The sequence below is a fragment of the Carassius auratus genome, chromosome 19, assembly GCF_003368295.1.
Source record: "Carassius auratus strain Wakin chromosome 19, ASM336829v1, whole genome shotgun sequence".
Taxonomy (NCBI): Eukaryota; Metazoa; Chordata; class Actinopteri; order Cypriniformes; family Cyprinidae; genus Carassius; species Carassius auratus.
The window spans coordinates 10,234,865-10,254,429 of NC_039261.1; the positions used below are offsets into that span (position 1 = coordinate 10,234,865).

The 19,565-nt window shown below is 36.2% G+C and overlaps 1 protein-coding gene across 2 annotated transcripts in view; it reads right to left on the minus strand.

Moving 5' to 3' along the window:
- LOC113119394 (PHD finger protein 14-like) overlaps positions 1-19,142 on the minus strand; it is an 88,362-nt gene extending 69,220 nt beyond the window's left edge. For both annotated transcript variants that reach the window (XM_026288847.1, XM_026288848.1), the window contains exons 1-4: positions 19,040-19,142; positions 18,124-18,234; positions 9,135-9,775; positions 7,752-7,893 (exon numbers count right to left, since the gene is read on the minus strand). In XM_026288847.1, the coding sequence (XP_026144632.1) occupies positions 7,752-7,893; positions 9,135-9,775; positions 18,124-18,234; position 19,040 (895 nt within the window). In that variant the 5' untranslated portion in view covers positions 19,041-19,142. The remainder of the gene's footprint in view (positions 1-7,751; positions 7,894-9,134; positions 9,776-18,123; positions 18,235-19,039) is intronic.
- Positions 19,143-19,565: the final 423 nt, after the last annotated feature.

Sequence of the window (19,565 nt, forward strand, 5' to 3'; positions counted from 1 at the left end):
GATGTTTTTTTTAACCTTGAGCAAAATACTTAACCTGAATTTAGCAATTAATGTGAGTTCTTCTACCAGGTGTACCAATGTGAAAATACATGTGCAAAGTGGTTTCAATACATCCTGCTACACTCCACATAGCAAATACCTGGAAGCAAAACTTTTTTTTAAATTCTGATGAGAAACATATTCATAAAACTAAGGCAGTTCAGCACACAAAGCCTCTCACTGTGCTCCCAAAACATAGACCTATCACAAAAACTGTCATAACACAAAATTAAATCAAGGCCTTTTTTCCTGTAACCAAATACACAGCTAAAAGCAAAACAGACTAGTCTCCAATCATTTGTTTTAGACTGGTTTGGACTAGACCAAGTTTTAAGAGTAAAGAAGTAAACAATGTTTTCCAAAATACACTAGATCTACTGTACAAAGTTACAAATTACATTATATTATACTAGGAGCCATTCCAATTCTATATATATATATATATATATATATATATATATATATATATATATATATATATATATATATATATATATATATATATATATATATATATATATATATATATATATATATATATATGACATTCTATTCCGTTAATGAATGAATCAGTAATTTTTATTTTTTTATTTTTTATTTTTAGAGAGAATAACTGTGTTTTGTTGTATTTGAGACTTGTGAGGCTTTGTGAGACTGGTCGTTTATATGACAGCATGAAAAGAATTAGAAGTATAACTAGGGTTGGACGATTATGCCCTAAAATCAAAAACCTTGATTAACTGAACATTTTACATCGATTACGATTAATGAACGATTATTTTGTTTCTGTTTATTTATTTTTTTTGCCCTCATAGTTCACTGAAAAGGTTTGTACTGTAAATATGTTTGACTATTAAAGGTGAGATATCAGTGATCTGACATCATAGCTCACTATCAGCAGTTATTTTATCTATGTTCGTAACATTTCTTACTAGGGTTGGGTATCGTTTGAATATTATCGATTCCGATTCTTATCGATTCCTAGTTGCGATTCCAATAAGATAAAAAATCCAATATAAATTTCTTTAAAAAAATTGTTGAACATATAGATGTCAAACATGTATTGTCTTTTTACAAAGCATTCTGTTGTAGCTCAATAACGAGCAAAAATCAGCAGCCTACAAAACACTGCAAGAGGAATTTTTGCCTGTGCTTTAAAAAAATACCATTTCAAAAACAACTAGATAATATAAATTTCAAATATTAAAATGTTAAAGATAAGTAAATATCATAAATACTAATAAATAAAATTTCAGGTACAGAAACTGTAATTAAAAGTTTTAAAACACTGCATAGTTTTCTTTTTATAAATAAAATAGATTAATCAAAGTTATTAAAAATATTCAGTCGAGATCAGTGAATGATTTTCTTTTGTTAATTCTTTGATTAACATTAATGACAGGCAGCGCGGTTATTAGGCTGTCGTATCTTTAAGCAAAAATACTGTATATGTGTTTCTTTCTCATCTGTTTATGATGATATACTGATGTAGTTGTCTGTATATTGGTTGACATGGTCTTAGTTAATTTCTCTTGGTTCATGTAAATTTAATTTTGATAAATAAGTCGCACCTGACTATAAGTCACAGGACCAGCCAAACTATGAAAAAGAGTGTGACTTATAGTCCGGAAAATACGGTATTTGGTTTAAGGTTGAAAAAACACATTATTTTCCACATAATGTACATTATTGTCCCTCCTCTATAGCCCGCCTTTCTGAAACGCGTTGATTTTTACAAAGCTCATCGTTCTGAAAACCGATTGGCCAGCTATCCAATGCATTGTGATTGGCTAAAATACCTCAAGCATGTAATGGAAATGTTACACCCCTTAACATACGGTTATGCTCAATAGAAAATTCTTTAAATATAAAAAAAAAACATACTTACAGGCTGAGAGTCAGAAGCGCCAGACTGTCTTTGCAAAGTTTGAACTGAGACCTCTCGTAAAAATGTGCTGCACACATATGAATATTTGGGTTGCACTGTTCTGGAACAGTGTTGTAAATACAACTTTACCACTGATTTCTAGCTGTGTCCTCTACTGGAATGCCAAACAAAGTAGTTTCACTTTCACAATGAAACACAGGTTCACACACGGCAGGCTGAGTGAGCAGCGGCCAGTGGGCTTGAGAACAGCGGGGCCGGCGGATGTCATCACCCCAGGCTGAAATCTGCTTCATCCACGGTGAAAGCCAATCCGACGATTCACAGCTAGAAGCTGATGCATTTCCTCAGTGACCAGCATGGATCAGCTCTAGGCATGACTAAGCGGATATCGTCCTCTATTGGAAGGCCAAACAAAGTAGTTTCGCTTTCACAATGAAAACACAACATCTCCACAACGGCGGCAGCGGCAACAACAATACATCAGCAAAAATCTAATTTACAACTTCTTTCTTTGTGTGAACATTTGGGCGGTGTTATGCAAATCTTCCCACATTCTGACGTAGACATGTGGGGGCATGTCAGAATGAGCCTTTTTAGGTAGGTGTGGTTGACTCTAAAATTTTATAAAGAATACCTCTTTGGATTTGAGACTTTGGAACTTTACAGATCTTCTTTATGTACCAAGAGCTTGTAACACTCCAAAGAGAAAGGAAAAATGTAAATCGCATCATATTGGCCCCTTTATTTGGAATGCAAAAAAAAAACAAAGAAAAAAAAAACATGATTTTATTTTTTAATTTTTAAAAACAGTTATCTGTTTTTGAAAAATGAATTGTTCATGCTTATTTTAATGAATATTAAACAAGCATAAATTTGGATATGCAAGTTGGACTAACTTTCAAGATAACAAAGTGAGACAAAGCAGAAGACAACATGAAAAAAATAAAAACAAAACAATATTCTCTGAGGACTTCATTTGACCAAAAAAAAAAAAAACATTTAAGCAAGTAACCAACTTAAATGAATTGCACATGTTTGGGGAAATAATTAACTTTACGGTCCAGAACTCATTAGGGTCTTACTGAAATCAATACCAGCAGCATGGTAATTGGTGTTTCAATGAGTGCAAAGCCATTACTGAACGATGTGATGCTTTTTACTGGGGAACGGTTTTAATAAACTCATTCCACTGAATGACAGTGGCGACCATTACAACACAGCCAGTAAAATTCCACTTTTTGTTTTAATGAACTACTAAAGGACATAAAAACAACAAACAAGTCGGTGGCAGAAAACAAGGATTCATAATTAGCCTGAATAGCCATTGCAGACCAGATCAAGTATGGTGGCGAGATCCTCTTTTAACACTTCTCTGGTAATGACGAGCGTGCAAATTGGTCGCGTTAGAGTTAGATGCTAATCAAAAGCATTGTGCGAGCACTAGTTTGAGCTCAGAAGGGAAATGCGTGTCAACTACTGGAACCAAAAGGCTCCAGTCTTCCCCTCTGTTCTGACTGAAGATAAGTCTCCAGCGCTTTTCTCTGATAGAGTCTTTCCCTTTAGAGTTTGAGTGGGGCCATATGTGAGGTCACAGCCTCCACAGACTGCCGAGTTTCAGAGTCAAGCTGCGAGACACTTGCACGCATCTAAGGATGACAGCTTGTCTCTTATCTTTGGTGCTGCTCTTGTGGCCCCTTTGCTCCATTACTTTTTCATTCCACTTTTCTTGGCTTCTTCCCAGTAACATTTCCAAATCTTGATGCCTAGTGGAGTTATCCAAATAGTGCAATGTTAAGCAAAACTGCCACTTGAACTTTCTCTCGGTAAATAGACAGATTAGAATCTAAATCCTTTGTTTCAACAGCCACCCATGCACCCCGCAGCTTGAGACGTGACAACCCATTTTTTACTGCGACACCCTGCCGAAAACAGACTTTTTTCTACAGCTTTCGTGGAAGCAGCCTGACCCAAAATAGCTGACGTGAAGAAACAGCAGCCGTTTCCTAGGCTGGGACAGCAAACTACCTGCATGCCTTACTTTTGTCTGTGTGCGAAGAGCACTACAGAATTTGCACCTTTTTCAGTGGCACTTGTCTAAAGGTCACCTTTTCAAACTAGTGCACAAACATAAAGCGAGCATTTGTGAAACAGTTAGCCATGAGGGCCACCCCACCTCCTGGACCAATCATGCCTTCTTCCACTGGGAATAGTGGTACCATGGAGCAGCTGGTATTAGCAGGTGGCAAGCGACTGGCCCAGGTCAAGAATTTTGCTCTGAAACAGCTGTCCAACCACTTGGAGCAGCTGCCATTCTCTGTCCTGATGTAATCTATAGGAAAATATCATTCAAGTGAATACTGGATCAGTTCAAACAAATAAAACTCTTGGTAAAGAGTTAGACTTGACTTGTGACTAGGGATCTGCCTTTCTTTCTTCTGTAGAACACAAGGGATGGTATTTTGAGAAAAACATTACTTATAATTGAGATTGTGGGTAACAAAACATTAATTTTTTAACCATCATTGTGCAAAAATATATTATTTTGTGTCCCAAAAAAAAAAAAAAAAAAAAGCCATACAAGTTTGGAACGACATGAGGGTGAGTGAATTATATATATATATAAAAAAAAAAAAAAAATATATATATATATATATATATATATTATTTATTTTTTTTTTTTTTGGCTGACCTGTCTTTATAACCTAACCTATATATAGAACATTTTAATGATACTGAATCAAATACTCAACAAATTACCAAACGCAGGAAGATAGATTACAACTAGAAAATGGCAAGGCACTTTATCATTTTATTATTTAACTTGGTTTGACATCTTCAAAGTATTACAATCAATTTACATTCACAATCTTTGACAATATTTGAGCTAAAAGAATGACTTGTCAAAGGCTGAGCAGTATGGTAATGTAAACAGTGGTTTAAAGAAGTAATAATAATAATTTAATAAATTGGTAGAGATTTTGCTTTACCCATTTTAAGAGCAAAACTGCGTTTTTTAAACTTTCGTTTCCAACATAGTCAGCTTTGTTAACTAAGTGCAATTGTATTATTGTTATTTTTTTTCTTCTCACAATTCTGTGCAAGAATTTGTCAACTTTGAATGTGGATCACTGTTATACAATTTGAAGCAGTTGTTTTTGTACTTTTATTAATTTGCATAATAATAATAATAGAAAATACAAGTTTTGTAACATGATATCAAATTATTCTGAATCCAAATTAATATTTTTCTTATAAAATACTATTAGAACATTATTTAAATTATTATTTTTACTACAATATTACTCAAAGCAGCTACACCGTGATATATGTTGGTACTATTAAATCACTGGTACCATGAAGTGAAGTATTAATAATGCCACTTTTAAAAGTCCTCATATTTTCCCACAGCAGGACTGATGAAGCGAGAAGAAGAGAGTGAGAGGAGGAGGACTCAAACAGCTTATGAAGCAACAGAACTGCAGAAGAGATTCTGCACTCCTCTAGCATCACTGCATTTTATACTTTTCACTCCTGAAGAGGAGAGTGAGAGTCTCTGCATGTCTATGAATCTGAGAAGTGTGCGACTCTGAAAGTTGACACTGCAACACTGCTCTTGGCACGGTAAAGGACTCCTGGATGCTTCAAGGTTGCCCTCTGATTCAGTGGTGCTAGGTTATGAAGTAGCTTGTTTCAGTGAGCTGACACTAAAGGTGGAGGAGTGTGTGTGTGTGTGTGGCGTGAGAAAGAATGTGTGCTTGGAATGGATCACTCACTACTGTTGTATATGGGTTATCTAACCAGGATGGCAGAGTCAGTGACAGACTTAACCATTTTTAACTCAAACTTGCTATCAGTTTGCAAATGCCATTGCTCATGCTCCCTAACATTTGTGGATTAAATGTATATGACCCCCACCCCTTCTTTTTCAAATAAATGCTATTAGTTTTAACTTTCCATTCTTAAAAAAAAAAAAAAATCTTTAGCAGCTGTTTTCAACATTTACAAAGATAATAAATGTTTATTGTTATTAGACTGATTTCTGAAGGATGTGACACTGAAGACTAAAGTATATATACTATTTTAATATAAAATTAAAACAAATATATTACACATGTCAATAATGTCCCACAATATTAATAATTTACTGTATTTTGGTCCAAAAAAAAATAAATTACCAACCCCAAAGTTTTAAATTCTACTTTATATTTAGCATAAAAAGCATTGATTGAATAAAACGAGACATTGATAGATTCTTTTTTTCCACAATAGCAATTCTCTTTGTACAAAACAAACTCTTAAATTTCCCTCTGAATTTGAGGTGACATTTTTCCCAGGAATATCTTCTGCATTAGATTCAACCTTCCAGTATCCACATGAGACATGCATTAAAAAATCAACTGGGGGTGGAACATATGCTGTAGCTTAAAGTACAGTATTATTACAATACGTACAGGGGAACTCAATGCATGGTTTAGTAAACTGAGTGCATATATTCTTTGTTTTCCACTTCTTAAACCACTCATCATTACTATGTGCTGAGCTGAAAGGACAAACAGGCCTGTGTTCTGTAGATGTACAGTAATTAACTAATGCGCAGCGTCCTCACCAGATGAAATCTGATAAGCGAGCAGGTAAATAAGCAGTCATTTAACAGATGCTTTAATCCAAAGTGACTTACTTGTTACAAAGACAATCCCTCTGGAGATTAAGCTTGTTGCCCAAGGGCACAACAGTGACTGTGGTTCCTCGGGGGGTTTGAACAAGCAACCTTTTGATTTACTCTGAACAATCCTCATCCTTTGGCACTATGCCACACCACATGAAACTAAATCACATCAATTTCAAATGTGTATTATTGATTTAATGTGAACTATTTATCTACGGATATTCATAAGATTATTTAAAGCTTTTTTTTTTTTTGCATATCTTGAGATCACATAACCAGTAAAATATTTGTAATTAGCTAATTTATTTTGAATGTTATTTCCATTCATACCTAAAACATGTGCACAAAACTGAATCTCAAAAAAATTCAAGCAGAACAGGCTTCTACGACTCTTTTTTTCCCCCCGTGTAGTACTACCTGTGTGGCTTCTGCAAATCAACAGAACATCAGCACAAAAACAAGCAGTAAATAAATAATTAAAGAAATAAATCAGTGAGTAATTGAAAATTAGTGGTGACACATTGATCCAGCCAGCCTGGCTGGTGTTAAGCGGGCCTGTCTGAATGAGACGGCCGCCGCTAAAAGACGGTTTAAAGCGTAATTGATTTTTGTTACCAACCAGTCAGAGTCACAATGAGCTAATAATGTGGGATGATGAAGATCACTCTCCGTTCTGTGTTTATTCTCCTCACACAAGGCAATCTAGTGTACAGGCGCACAGCGACTGTATGGCATACCATGAGACGATTTTCACATCAAACAAGAAACAGATTTATTACTTGAGATTTAAGTGACAAATAATTACCTGAAATGTAGGGTTACTTATTAATCTTAAGAGTACCAATTCCTATGTAAATAAGGTGCATCCTTATTATTAGTAGTAACTCGTTTACATGAAGTGCATGAATTGCATAACAATGCTAATTATTTGAAATAAATGTGAGCTTTGTCTAGAAGACTGATGTGTGTATGAAGTCTGAAAACTGCTAGACACTTACACATCAGTAAAATATGAGTTCACCGAGATTTGCGATGGGAAAGGAGGAACTGAACATTTAAATCTATTCTAAAACTCATTTTTCAAAACTTTGTGCAAACATTTGAGATCAATATTTGAGCTGGGTTTTCGGTGTGAGACTGCAGAGTTTGGGATTTTACCTTCATGCACGGTCACACCACAGTTGTCACACTGGATGATCTCATCCGAATCTTCGCTGTTGTCTCCCAGACACACGCAGCAGATAAGGATATGCTCCATCCGCTGGGAGCTCCAGGTCTGGGGCCGTTCCAACAGAGAGTCCTGAGGAAGCAATGGATAATTTAGCAATCCAGCTCTCGTAAGTGATGTTACAACACCATCCAAATATCTTCCTCTGCAAAGGACCAGTGTGAACAAAAAATTAAAGCCACTCCAAAACTTCTGCTCTAATTCCACCTCTGAGATTTGGAAGATTAGCCAATCCTATAAACTGAAGTTCTCCGATAAGCCCATTCACAAGGATTGCTCTTTTGTATCAACAATCTGATGGCATGTGAGCCAGTTACTGGATCATCTGATTGCTTGTGCATTCCTAAACGCACAATGATACATTTGCACTGGAGAATTCAAGTCGATTCCAAACAACTGAACTTTTGGACAAATTGAAACATGTGGACAGATCAGCTATTTGATTTGATCTGCATTCAATGTGAAAAATAGGGCACACGCAAAGCAGTTTTCAGTAAATTATGGGAGACAGACGCCTAGTTTATTAATAAATCAAATCTGAATTGCACTTTGTGAAGTTGTTTGCATTAATTGTAGGTGGAATTGTATTCAAATCTTAACAATAAACATGATGTATGAGTTATGACAGTTAGAGTAAGATTATTTGAACAAACAAGAATGAGAAAACCTTTGGAAGACTGCCACAATATATCTTTGATAACTAGATAATATAAAGCCCATAAAGTGTGCAGAAATTAAATTGAGCATTTTGAAGAATACAGAATTTTAGTTTCGAGTACGAATTAGTTAAGTAATAAGTTGTTGATCTTTACATACACTACTATTGAAAAGTTGAATTGAAATTCAACTTGAATAATTGAAGTTTAGGGTTGTAAGATTCTTATGTTCACAGACATTTATTTGATCAAAACTACATTAAAAACTGCAATAATACTTTGGAAAATTGTTGCAATTTATAATAAAACTGATTTCTGTTTTTTATTTATTTTAAAATGTAATGTCTTCCTGGAATATAAAAGCCATTACTCCAGTCTTCAGTGTCACGCGATCCTTCAGAAATTTAGATTTACTGCTCAAGAAACATTTCTTATTATCATCAATGTTAAAAACAGTTGTGCTGATTAATATTTTGTGAGAACAGTGATGGATTTTTTTCTGGATTCTTTGTTCGAAAGAAATCCTTTGGAACATTATAAAGTCTTTACAGTCACCTTTAACCAATTTAAGGCATCTTTGCTGAATTAACTCCTTTCAAAAACATTTCTTATTGATGCTAAACATTTCAACGGTGGTGCAATATCAGGAGATTTTACCTCATTGCCCTTCCCATGTGATGTGCTGTGGCTGTCATTGGTCTCCTCCTCATCAAACGCCCCTGTGCTCTTGCCTCCTTTACTCTTCGATTTCTTCTCTTCTTCCTCACTGTCACTACTAGAGGTCTCGTTCTCATCATCCTCATTGTCCTCTTCATCACTACCCCCATCCTCCTCTTCCTCACTCCCTTCTTTCTCCTTTCCAGATGATGCCTTTCCTTTCTTTTTTCCTTGTGTGGGCCTCCAGTCATTGTCATCCTCACTGTCATAATCATCCATTTCGTTTAGCTCTTCCATTGTAGTGAAGTCCAGCATGGGCCGGTTCCGCCGCAGGTTCCATTTTTTCGGCTCTGCCGAGCTTTCCTCCGCCGTGCCAGTACCATTTGGTTCTGTATCTGAGGATTTTTCTCCTTTTTTGCGATTCTTGGAGGTCCCTCCTGCTTCTTTGCTGTTGGTCTCCTCGGAAAAAGACTCCTCCTTGGCTTTCTCCTCTTCTTCGGTGTCTTCATTCAGTTCTTTGGCCTCTTCGTCATCTATGCCCTCTTCATCGGCTGAGCCAACAGCGTCAGAGTCGCTCTCAGAGCCCGCAGCGCTGTCCTTTGCACCCTCCTCGTCACTCCCGTTGCCAGTGCCTTCTGAACCTGACACACAAGTACGTGAGATTACATTAGCAGTGTGTTTTTTTGAGCGGAATACAACATACTTCAGATCAGGGTCAGACTTAGCAAATTTGAGTTATGGGGCTCCAACATAACCCTTCTTTTGTTCGCTCTCTCTCTCTCTCACACAGGTTATAGCTATAACTAGTTCATTTACCCCTTCACAACTTGATACAGATTTTTATTATTATTATTATTATTTTAAATAATGGCTGTCAGAAAACTAAAATAAGAAAGAATTAAGCACTGAAGAACAGTAAAAGTTATAATAAATATATTATATGGTGCATATATTTAGCAAAATGCTCCTCACTACAGTTTATTTTTCTAGCTGCCAAATGAGTCTACTGGTGTTGGTCCATTGTGTTTTACCAAGTCCAGAGTCAATGCAGCCGTCTACCAGGAGATTTTGGAGCACTTTATGCTTCCATCTGCTGATAAGCTTTAAGGCTTCAAACGAAGTTCGTTTTCTATGGAGGTAATTGAATGTCTAAAAGATTTGCATATGCAGGGTAGGGGGTGTGGAAATGTACATAAGACAGTAAGCGTAAATTAAGTTTGTATGCGCAAGGGAAGCTTTGTAAAGGTGTAAAAATGGAAGTCAAAAGAATGCATATCATGTTTATTTTGCATTAGCATGAAAATGCAGTTTCACAATACATTAATTACACTCACAAGTAACAGGAAAATGCTATAAATAATTTTTAATTACGCTTGAAACGAGATTTACACATTTACAAAGCTTCTCGTGCATGCAAACTTAAATTACGCTTACAGTTTTATGTACAGTTACCTGTGTATGCAAATAGGCATTAAATTACCTTAATAGATTTCATTCTTTGTTTGGGGGCAAAAAAAAGTTTGAAAAGGCGACGATTTACTGTTTTTGAACATTCCAACATCCCTGCGCTGCTGGAGGCAGGGTGTAGATTATTGCAAATATGCATTGCAACACACATGCCTATCCCCTAAACAACTATGAAATGATGAAGTGTAGGCAATCTAGGTGAGAGACGGGCCCCAATGATCAGAATATTAAAGACAAAAGAATAATGATAAGAAGCAGTTCAGAGAAAAGAATCATGTTTGCAATACAAAAGAACCATAATCAGCCCTTTATGGGAAGTGTGAATGTCTCAAAGTCTAAAAACTTTAGCATGAAGTGGAAATAAATATTGGGGCTAGTTTGTTACTTTATTTTATTACCGTTGATTTATTTTATTAAACTGGATAAATTGTTATACCTTTTTAAATTTCACGTGGTGTTTTATCATTGTATGTTCATTTGGCATTTCATTTAATATTAAATTAGTTTAGTGAAAGAAAAAACAGGAGCAGCAGTAGTAGGGCTGGGTGGTATATCGAGTTTGTATGATATATTGATATTTTCTTTACAAGAAATTTGATATGACTAAATCCCGTTTAAATCAATTAAATAAAAAATACAATGATTTTAACTAGGGCTGTGAATCTTTAAAGGGGGGGTGAAATGCTATTTCATGCATACTGAGTTTTTTACACTGTTAAAGAGTTGGATTCCCATGCTAAACATGGACAAAGTTTCAAAAATTAAGTTGTACGTTTGAAGGAGTATTTCTGTGCCAAAAATACTACTTCCGGTTTGTCACAAGTTTCCGAAAGTTTTTTTTTCCAGTATGGCTCTGTGTGACGTTAGATGGAGCGGAATTTCCTTATATGGGTCCTGAGGGCACTTTTGCCAGAAGAGCGCGCGCTCCCGTATAGCAGAGCAGAGAGAGGCTGTGCACAGACAATCACTGATCAGAGCGAGAGCGTCGCGAAATGTCAGAAAAGGAGTGTGTTTTGGTAGCCAGGGCAAGACAACCCTGCACAGATTACCAAAGAAAAAACAGCATTAAGGGACCAGTGGATGGAGTTTATTTTTACAGAGCATCAACGGAGTTGTGCAAGTGTTTGTGTTTGTTCCCTGCATTTCTAAAATGCTTGTTTTACAAACAAAGCCCAGTTTGACGACGGATTTGCATATCGTTTATTTCTTAAGGATGATGCAATCCCAACGAAAAAGGGTCACGATTGTGTGTTGGAACCACAGGCGGTGAGTAAAACTGCTTAAAATATCTCTGCCTCCTTGTTAGTGCGTCCGCCTCCCATCGGAGACCCGGGTTCGAGCCCCGCTCGGAGCGAGTCCTTGCTGCTGCTGATCTCGTTCAGTTTCAGCCTTCATAGCTGTCACAGCTTCCAAACGCTCTCAATGCAACTGGCGCTCGTGATTCTTTAGCTCCGCCCACACGTCACGCCTCCAGGCGCTCGTGTTTTTCCGGGAAAAATCGGTACAGACTATCTTTCTCTTATGAATATAATAAAACTAAATACTTTTTGGAGTTATGAAGGATGCAGTACTACTCTATAGGTACTCAAGATTAACATGATATTGAGTGAAAACGAGCATTTCACCCCCCCTTTAAGGAAGGCAGCGTTTTGATTAGATTCACAATTCATAGGTTTTCGATTCAATTCAAGAACGATTTTTGCAAATTTAGAACAATTCAATTCAATTAGATTCACAATTCAATTCGATTTGATTTGATTATAACGATTCGATTCCACATTCTTTAAGTGCATTCACAGGATTATTTAAATGTTTCCCTAAATTCTTTAGATGCTTAGTCAGGGTCAAATAACAGCAGCCTTTATGGTTAGAGAACCATAGGTTAACCCCTTTAATTATCTTTGTTTTATTACTTTTTAATTACCTGTAAGAAATCAAACACACTGCTGGACAATAATCATTTGAAATCTATATTTTCCTAATGGCAATTTTATGATTGTTTTAGTTGTCTAGGCTACATTTATTTAGCAATTATAAAAATGTTCTGCACAGAATAAGGTAGAAAATATACTTTATAGTTTCTGTACTGTAATAAATGATATGTCAATTAGCACTGCATCATTCAGAAATTTTATTTATTATAGAAATCTATTTATTATAGAAATTGCGATTCATTCGATTTTTAGCGATTTAAATCAGTTACTGTCCAAGATCCGTAATTCACGATGCAAAAATCATGTTTCAAGATCGATACATATGAATCGTCAGGTTTTGTAATCGACGCATCGTGAAAATAGGTGAATCGTTACACCCCTAATTTGAACCCTTTTTGCACATAATATATAGGCTTACATGGTTAAATTAACTTTATTTGTTTTCATAGCCTTTAATATGTATTGTTGTGTTGGACAACATTGGGCGGTAACTGAAATAAATGGATATTAAATAGATGATTTTTTTTTTTTTTATCCAAATACAAAAACGAAAATACCTATATATATGTTTATATATGTATATATATATATATATATATATATATATATATATATATATATATATATATGTATATATATATATATATAGGTCATATATATAAATAAGGTGGAGTTTCAAAACACTCCCAACAACTGCATAACCTCCGCAAACCAATAGAAGCTCAAAGGTGTTTAGGTGCCAAACGAACTCCCCCAGAGAGTTTGCTTCTTTGGTCAGCTGTTTTGGCCTGAGTTTGTTCAAAATGACGTCATATCAGTTCGTTCTTCGATTTTGTTTAAAGTATATCGGGGCCTTTATGGAGATGCTGATACTTTCACCATATATATAACCATTTGAATTTATTATATAAATGCATGTGTAAAAATATGATTATTTTTTTTAAATATGTGCAATATTTATAGTAAATATTTGTACTTCTGGGGTGACTGTTTCAGCATAAAAAATATTGTCCAACACATCCTATATTTGGTTATGTAAACATTAGGGGTGTAACGGTTCACAAAATTCACGGTTCGGTTCGATACGATACACTGATATCACGGTTCAGTTCGGTTCGGTACGTTTTAGATACAGCAAAATTTAAAAACATCTCAACTTTTCAGAATGCCGCAAGCGCAGCGCGGGTCATGTGACAAGAACTAACCAATCAGCTTCATCCTTTCCCGTAACAACGTTGAAAGCTCAGCCAAGATGAAGGAACAGCTGATCATAGTTGTATATGGATTACAATTTTGAAATAAATTTAGTAGCAGAGCTACTGCAAGCGATTTTTAGAGCTGCAAATCCATTTATCCTTTGCTGAAATTTCCGCGTCTCATGGAGAGAGCACGTCATTGTTGCTTAGCAAAGACAGACGCCTCATGAGCGCTTCTGCCCAAGCGCTTTGGAAAGGAGGAGAAAGCGGCGCGACTAGCGTTTTCCACGCGTTTTTAAGCACGATATGTGAATGGCCCCTAAGGTGCTCGCTCACTCAGCATGCGCTGAAGGCTCGTTGCAAAATGTCTAATGCATTTAACAGACCAGAAATAGAAGATCCTCCAATAACCAACAGGTCTGGTGTTTGGGAGCACTTTGGATTCCCTGTAAGCTATAATGGTGTACCGGTGTCTAAATGCTGCGGGGATAGTTTGTTGCCTGTATGTTTCTCCTTTTTTTCGTCTTTTCCCAGATACTGACACAATAAGGTGATGTCGGCATAAATTAGTTGACATGTTTCAAGTATTCCCGCTGGTGTTTTTTTTTTTTTTTTTTTTTTCTGGTGTAGCCTACCCTGTCATGTAGCAGATGCGACATACCGTTGTTTTTTTATCCACCACTCTCTTGCCATCACCATTATAGCTTAAAGGGAATCCAAAGTGCACCCAAACACCAGACCTGTTGGTTATTGGAGGATCTTCTATTTCTGGTCTGTTAAACGCATTGGCCATTTTGCAACGAGCCTTCAGCGTGTACTGAGTGAGTGAGCGCCTGACTGATTAGCCTAACATAAACATATAAGTTGTTGTTTTTTTCTTCTTCGGGGGTGTCAGTGGCGTTGCCTGTTACGTCGTTTGGGTTATTGGGCTACCTTGTTGAACGCATATCATTATATTTCTCTTTTTTTTTATATATATATATATATTAGGGATGTCAACGATTAATCGATGATCGATTAATTGTCGATAAGAGATGCAATCGATTAAGGCTATCGATGGTCGGTTAACCGATTCAATGTTGGGCTGCGTGCGGCTCATGCGCACTCAACACGTGCGAGCGGCTGTGAGTGACGGTGACGATATATAAAAGCATCATCATTCATTCACAATGTACAAATTAAGCTTTTAATGTGATTTAAACTTTAAAGTACATTAAAATAGAAACAACATAAAAGTTCTTCAACATTAAATGCAATAGAAATGTAGTTACTAATCATTTCATCAGATAACTGTTTTATATCGTGCGCTTTGCAGGGCTGCGGGACACAGTGACAGGACAGGTAGTCTATTCATTCCTACAACTTGTTAATTCATTCCTACGAATTATTAATGTGGCAATTGTCCATGTTTCATTAATTTTGTTCCCTAAATAACCCATGATTTAAGTGAAATAAGGGAACAAATTAATAAATCGAACGAATTCTTAATTCATGAAATCTTTAATTTCCCTTCCCATGTTTACCACAGTAAGAGATGCGAAAACAGTTATTAAAAGCGAAAGATAATAAAATAAACCTGGGAAATTAGAGGGTTAGACTATGAAGATTTAGGAAAAGAAACAATGCCTAAATATACTGAATTTGAGGAAATTCGTGACCAACCGGCAAACCAGAACAAAGCCGCGTAAATGAAGACTATGGGGTCCAAAAGCATGGTCGCGATCTAACATTTTCCAGTTAACCTATTATTCCTCTAATAAACAAACCTTTTATACCACACTTGTCATAATCAGATCTTATCATTTCTAAATAAATAATTGCTGGATTCAAAACAGCGATTAATAGGCGCTGTGACCGACACATTCCTGGAGCATTCACTGCTGTCACTAAACGGTGACGCCGAGCATCGTTCACAAGTTTCTGCATGGACCTGACTAGGGCACAGGTTCTAAGCCCTGGGACAAAATGGGATGCTTTAAGGAAAATTTATAGCCTACTAAGTAATAGGCCCAACATAAAAATAACAATTTGTTTTCATGTTTTTTTTGTTTTTTTTTAAATAGGCTATGCGAAATATATCCGACTTAAATAGGCTAATTAAGATTAACGGATTTAAAACAGAAGTGTGGGCGCTCCATAAGTTCACAAAAAAAAAAAAAAAAAAAAAAAAGGATGACAACGCATTCTGTTTGTTTGCTTTATTTTACAAGAGCACAAATCTTCTGTTTTTATTGTGAGTGTGCACAAATGAAAGTAAACACTTTTGCGGAAAATATATATATTTTTTTATGTCTCAGCTGTTTCGATCGCCCCGGAGCCTGCTGCACACGTATATTCTAGCGATTCAAAGTTACATCGCAGTCTGTTCATTATCAAAATAAAATGTCAACTAAACATTAAAAGGTTACACTGGTCAGTTTAAATAGACCGTAGTATACCGGTCCTCTCTGCTGTTCCAAGGACGTTTTTGCTCATATGAAGAGGATCATCTTTTCCGTCTATATGCGAATGCGTGTTAAGTACAAGCCTAGTTTACATTATAAATAATAGTTTAACATTCAAATACATTGCGAATATGGAAACATTTCGATTTGTGCCGAATGAGACATGAGCAATAACCTCCAAATAAATCTAGCCAAAGCCGCGCTCGCTCATCCTCGTCTGCACGCATGCACTGTCACGATCTAATGCGCTGTATGCCGGATTTTTAAAAATCTGACATTTTCTAGGACAGAATCCAGCAGGATCAAATTAATGTGAGCAACTGTGTTTTGGTGCAGCAGCGCCGATGTAGTTCACTTAATGTGCAGCGCAGTCACACGCGCTCCACATTTCGGATAATTTTATACAATAATGTCAGTTGAAAACATTGCAATTGTGCTTTAAAATACAACAACGAGCAACACAAAACCATTTAAAGATGCGCGTTCAGCATTCTCCGTGCGGGATTGGAAACTGTCAACAAAGTAAAATGACCTCAAAAGTATGGCGCAATCTCTTGATTTTATCAAATGATCATAATCGCATCTATTCATTTTATAATCCTGCTACTAGCATTTTATTCAGACTAAAACCTCTTTAATTCAAGTGAGAAAGCGTTTTGTGTGTGTGTGTGGCTTTTGCACATCCTGTCATACCGCTGACTGCGTGCCTGCAATAGACGCATTTTGCAGTATTATGGTTAACGATTAATCGATTAATTGATCGTTAATTTAAACGACGATCGATCATGGAAATAATCGAAATTTGACATCCCTAATATATATAATTAATTAGTCCAACGAACCGTTCGGTACGAGGCTTTCGGTTCGGTACGCGGTACGCATTATGTATACCGAACGGTTCGTTGGACTAATTAATTATATTTGAAAAAAAAAAAAGAGAAATATAATGATATGCGTTCAACAAGGTAGCCCAATAACCCAAACGACGTAACACGTAACCTTGTTGAACGCATATCATTATATTTCTCTTTTTTTTTCAAATATAATTAATTAGTCCAACGAACCGCTCGGTATACATAATGCGTACCGCGTACCGAACCGAAAGCCTCGTACCGAACGGTTCAATACGAATACGCGTATCGTTACACCCCTAGTAAACATAGATGCTACATGTTGAATTGCAAATAAATCTTGAAAACATTGATTAAATCTGAGTAAATATCTAATTAAGAGTGATTAATCTAATTAAACCTAGTGTAAAAAGTGTATAAACATGAAAACTCATCCTTCCATGTAACATCAACAGAAGGCTTCATGAAATGTGACACACCATGCATTTAACACCACCATGAACTTTGAAAGTGTGGCTGGTAATTGATACATTTATATAATTTCATACAGCCTATGACAATGATATATTGCCAGATCAGAATAATTTGACACTGCATTTTATTTCTGACCAGAAATTTCTTCATGCAGCAAAACTTCAATACTCAAAGGGGTCAAAGTGTTAGAATTTCATTATCAGGTTGCAGATATTTCAGCACTTTTGTTGACAGCAGCTTGATGGGATGGCTTTGCGTTAACCTCCAGTCTGTCATGGTGATATGAAGCCATCGCCTGTGTGACTCCAGTGTTAGCAAAGCATTGCAGGAGGTCTAATCTACAGGCAGGGGAAAACAGCACGCACGTAATGATGAAGGTCTCATCTCCACCTCAGCAGCTGTTTTCATGACAGGTGAGAAAACCCATGCAGGGGCCAAGTCTAAAATGGCCAGCTGCAGTATAAATATAAATGTAACCATGTTATGTTTTGAATATCTCAACTGTATGAGACTTGTCATCACGACTTGTCATTATTTAACGGATCAACAATACCATTTTTTGACATTCCCAGTGTACAAAACACAATTTGACAATAAGTTTTGAGATTTTTTTTTTTTTTTACCTGATGCATCTCCAACTTCAAAATCACTGTCATCTGAGCTGTCATAATCCAGAGCATCCAGCAAAGAGTCAGCCAAAGGCTTCACCTGCCGCCGCTTCGACCCCCGATCCACTAGATAAAGAAATAACAATTCCCAATGAGACTTTCAGACTTTTTAGAAAGAAATACAATACTAAAATATCATATATGAAAGCACAATACAATGATGTAAAACAATTAAAAATTAACTAAATGATTGCAAATACTTGGAATTAGTTGGAAATTAGTCTTTTTGCACCAACTCTATTTAACTGTCATAAAGCTGCACTGCATACATAAAAATATAAATACAGTAACTGACATAGGTAACACAATTTATGAGTGTGATACCTTCATACCACCATGTAAACATTATCTTCACACTTATGTTCTCTGACTGTAAATGTATTCAGTGTGTAAATGCGTTATTTGAAACGAATAATAAATAACGACAGACTGTAGTTGTGCTTCAAATCCCTCACTCACACACACAAACACACACACACATTATGTTGGCTAAAAAAATCAGCACACACAGGTCTGTGATGCCCCGAGATGCTGTCAGCTCACAGAGAAGTCTGTTTGTTTTATTAAGCTGTCAACAGAAGATTTCTGGAGATACGAGAATGCACTGTGTTATAACCATATAAACATGAGGTGGAAAACTGCTCGTATTTCTTTGAAATATGTGATATTATGTGTTTTGTAGGTTTTGTAGAAAGATGGAGAAAGGAACTTCACATCTGTTAGCCAACTAGCTAAAGCCCCAGTAGCCTCATGCTATCTATTAACGCTTATTTCTCTCATTTCACATCAAATGTTGTAAATTCTAATGGTGATTCAGTGACGCTATTTCTTCTCTTTCAAAATGTATAACATAATAGCGACGATTACTCACTTTATGGGATTTTCGCGTTCGGATAGTTTGCACAAAGGTACAACGAACGCCTCTTCAGCTCATGTTCTGCGTGTTACGTTTACGATATTGTGTATCACGTGTACACATTTTGCTGACGTTCAACTCACAAAGTGGGAGTTGGAAACCATAGCAACCGCCGCTTCAGTTGGATCAGCGACGTTATCGTGTTGTTTACGTTTTGCGTCGTGGTTTTAAAACTATAGGCTATTTCACTCACTCATTCATTTCATTATTTGTTATTAAAAAAATCGAAAAAAAATAATAGTCCATAATAGCTAACGAGGCCTTCGGAAGTCCATCACTTGCTGCCCTCTCACACCAAAATCCACTGATATGTTGTTTAGAACTGTTTTTGCTTGTAAATGGTGCTCGCTTATATATTATTGTGATGTTTTATCAGCTGTTTGGACTTTCATTCTGACGGCACCCATTCACTGCAGAGGATCCATTGGTGAACAAGTGATGTATTCTGTTCTATTTGAGAACCAAGCTCCTCTACATTTAT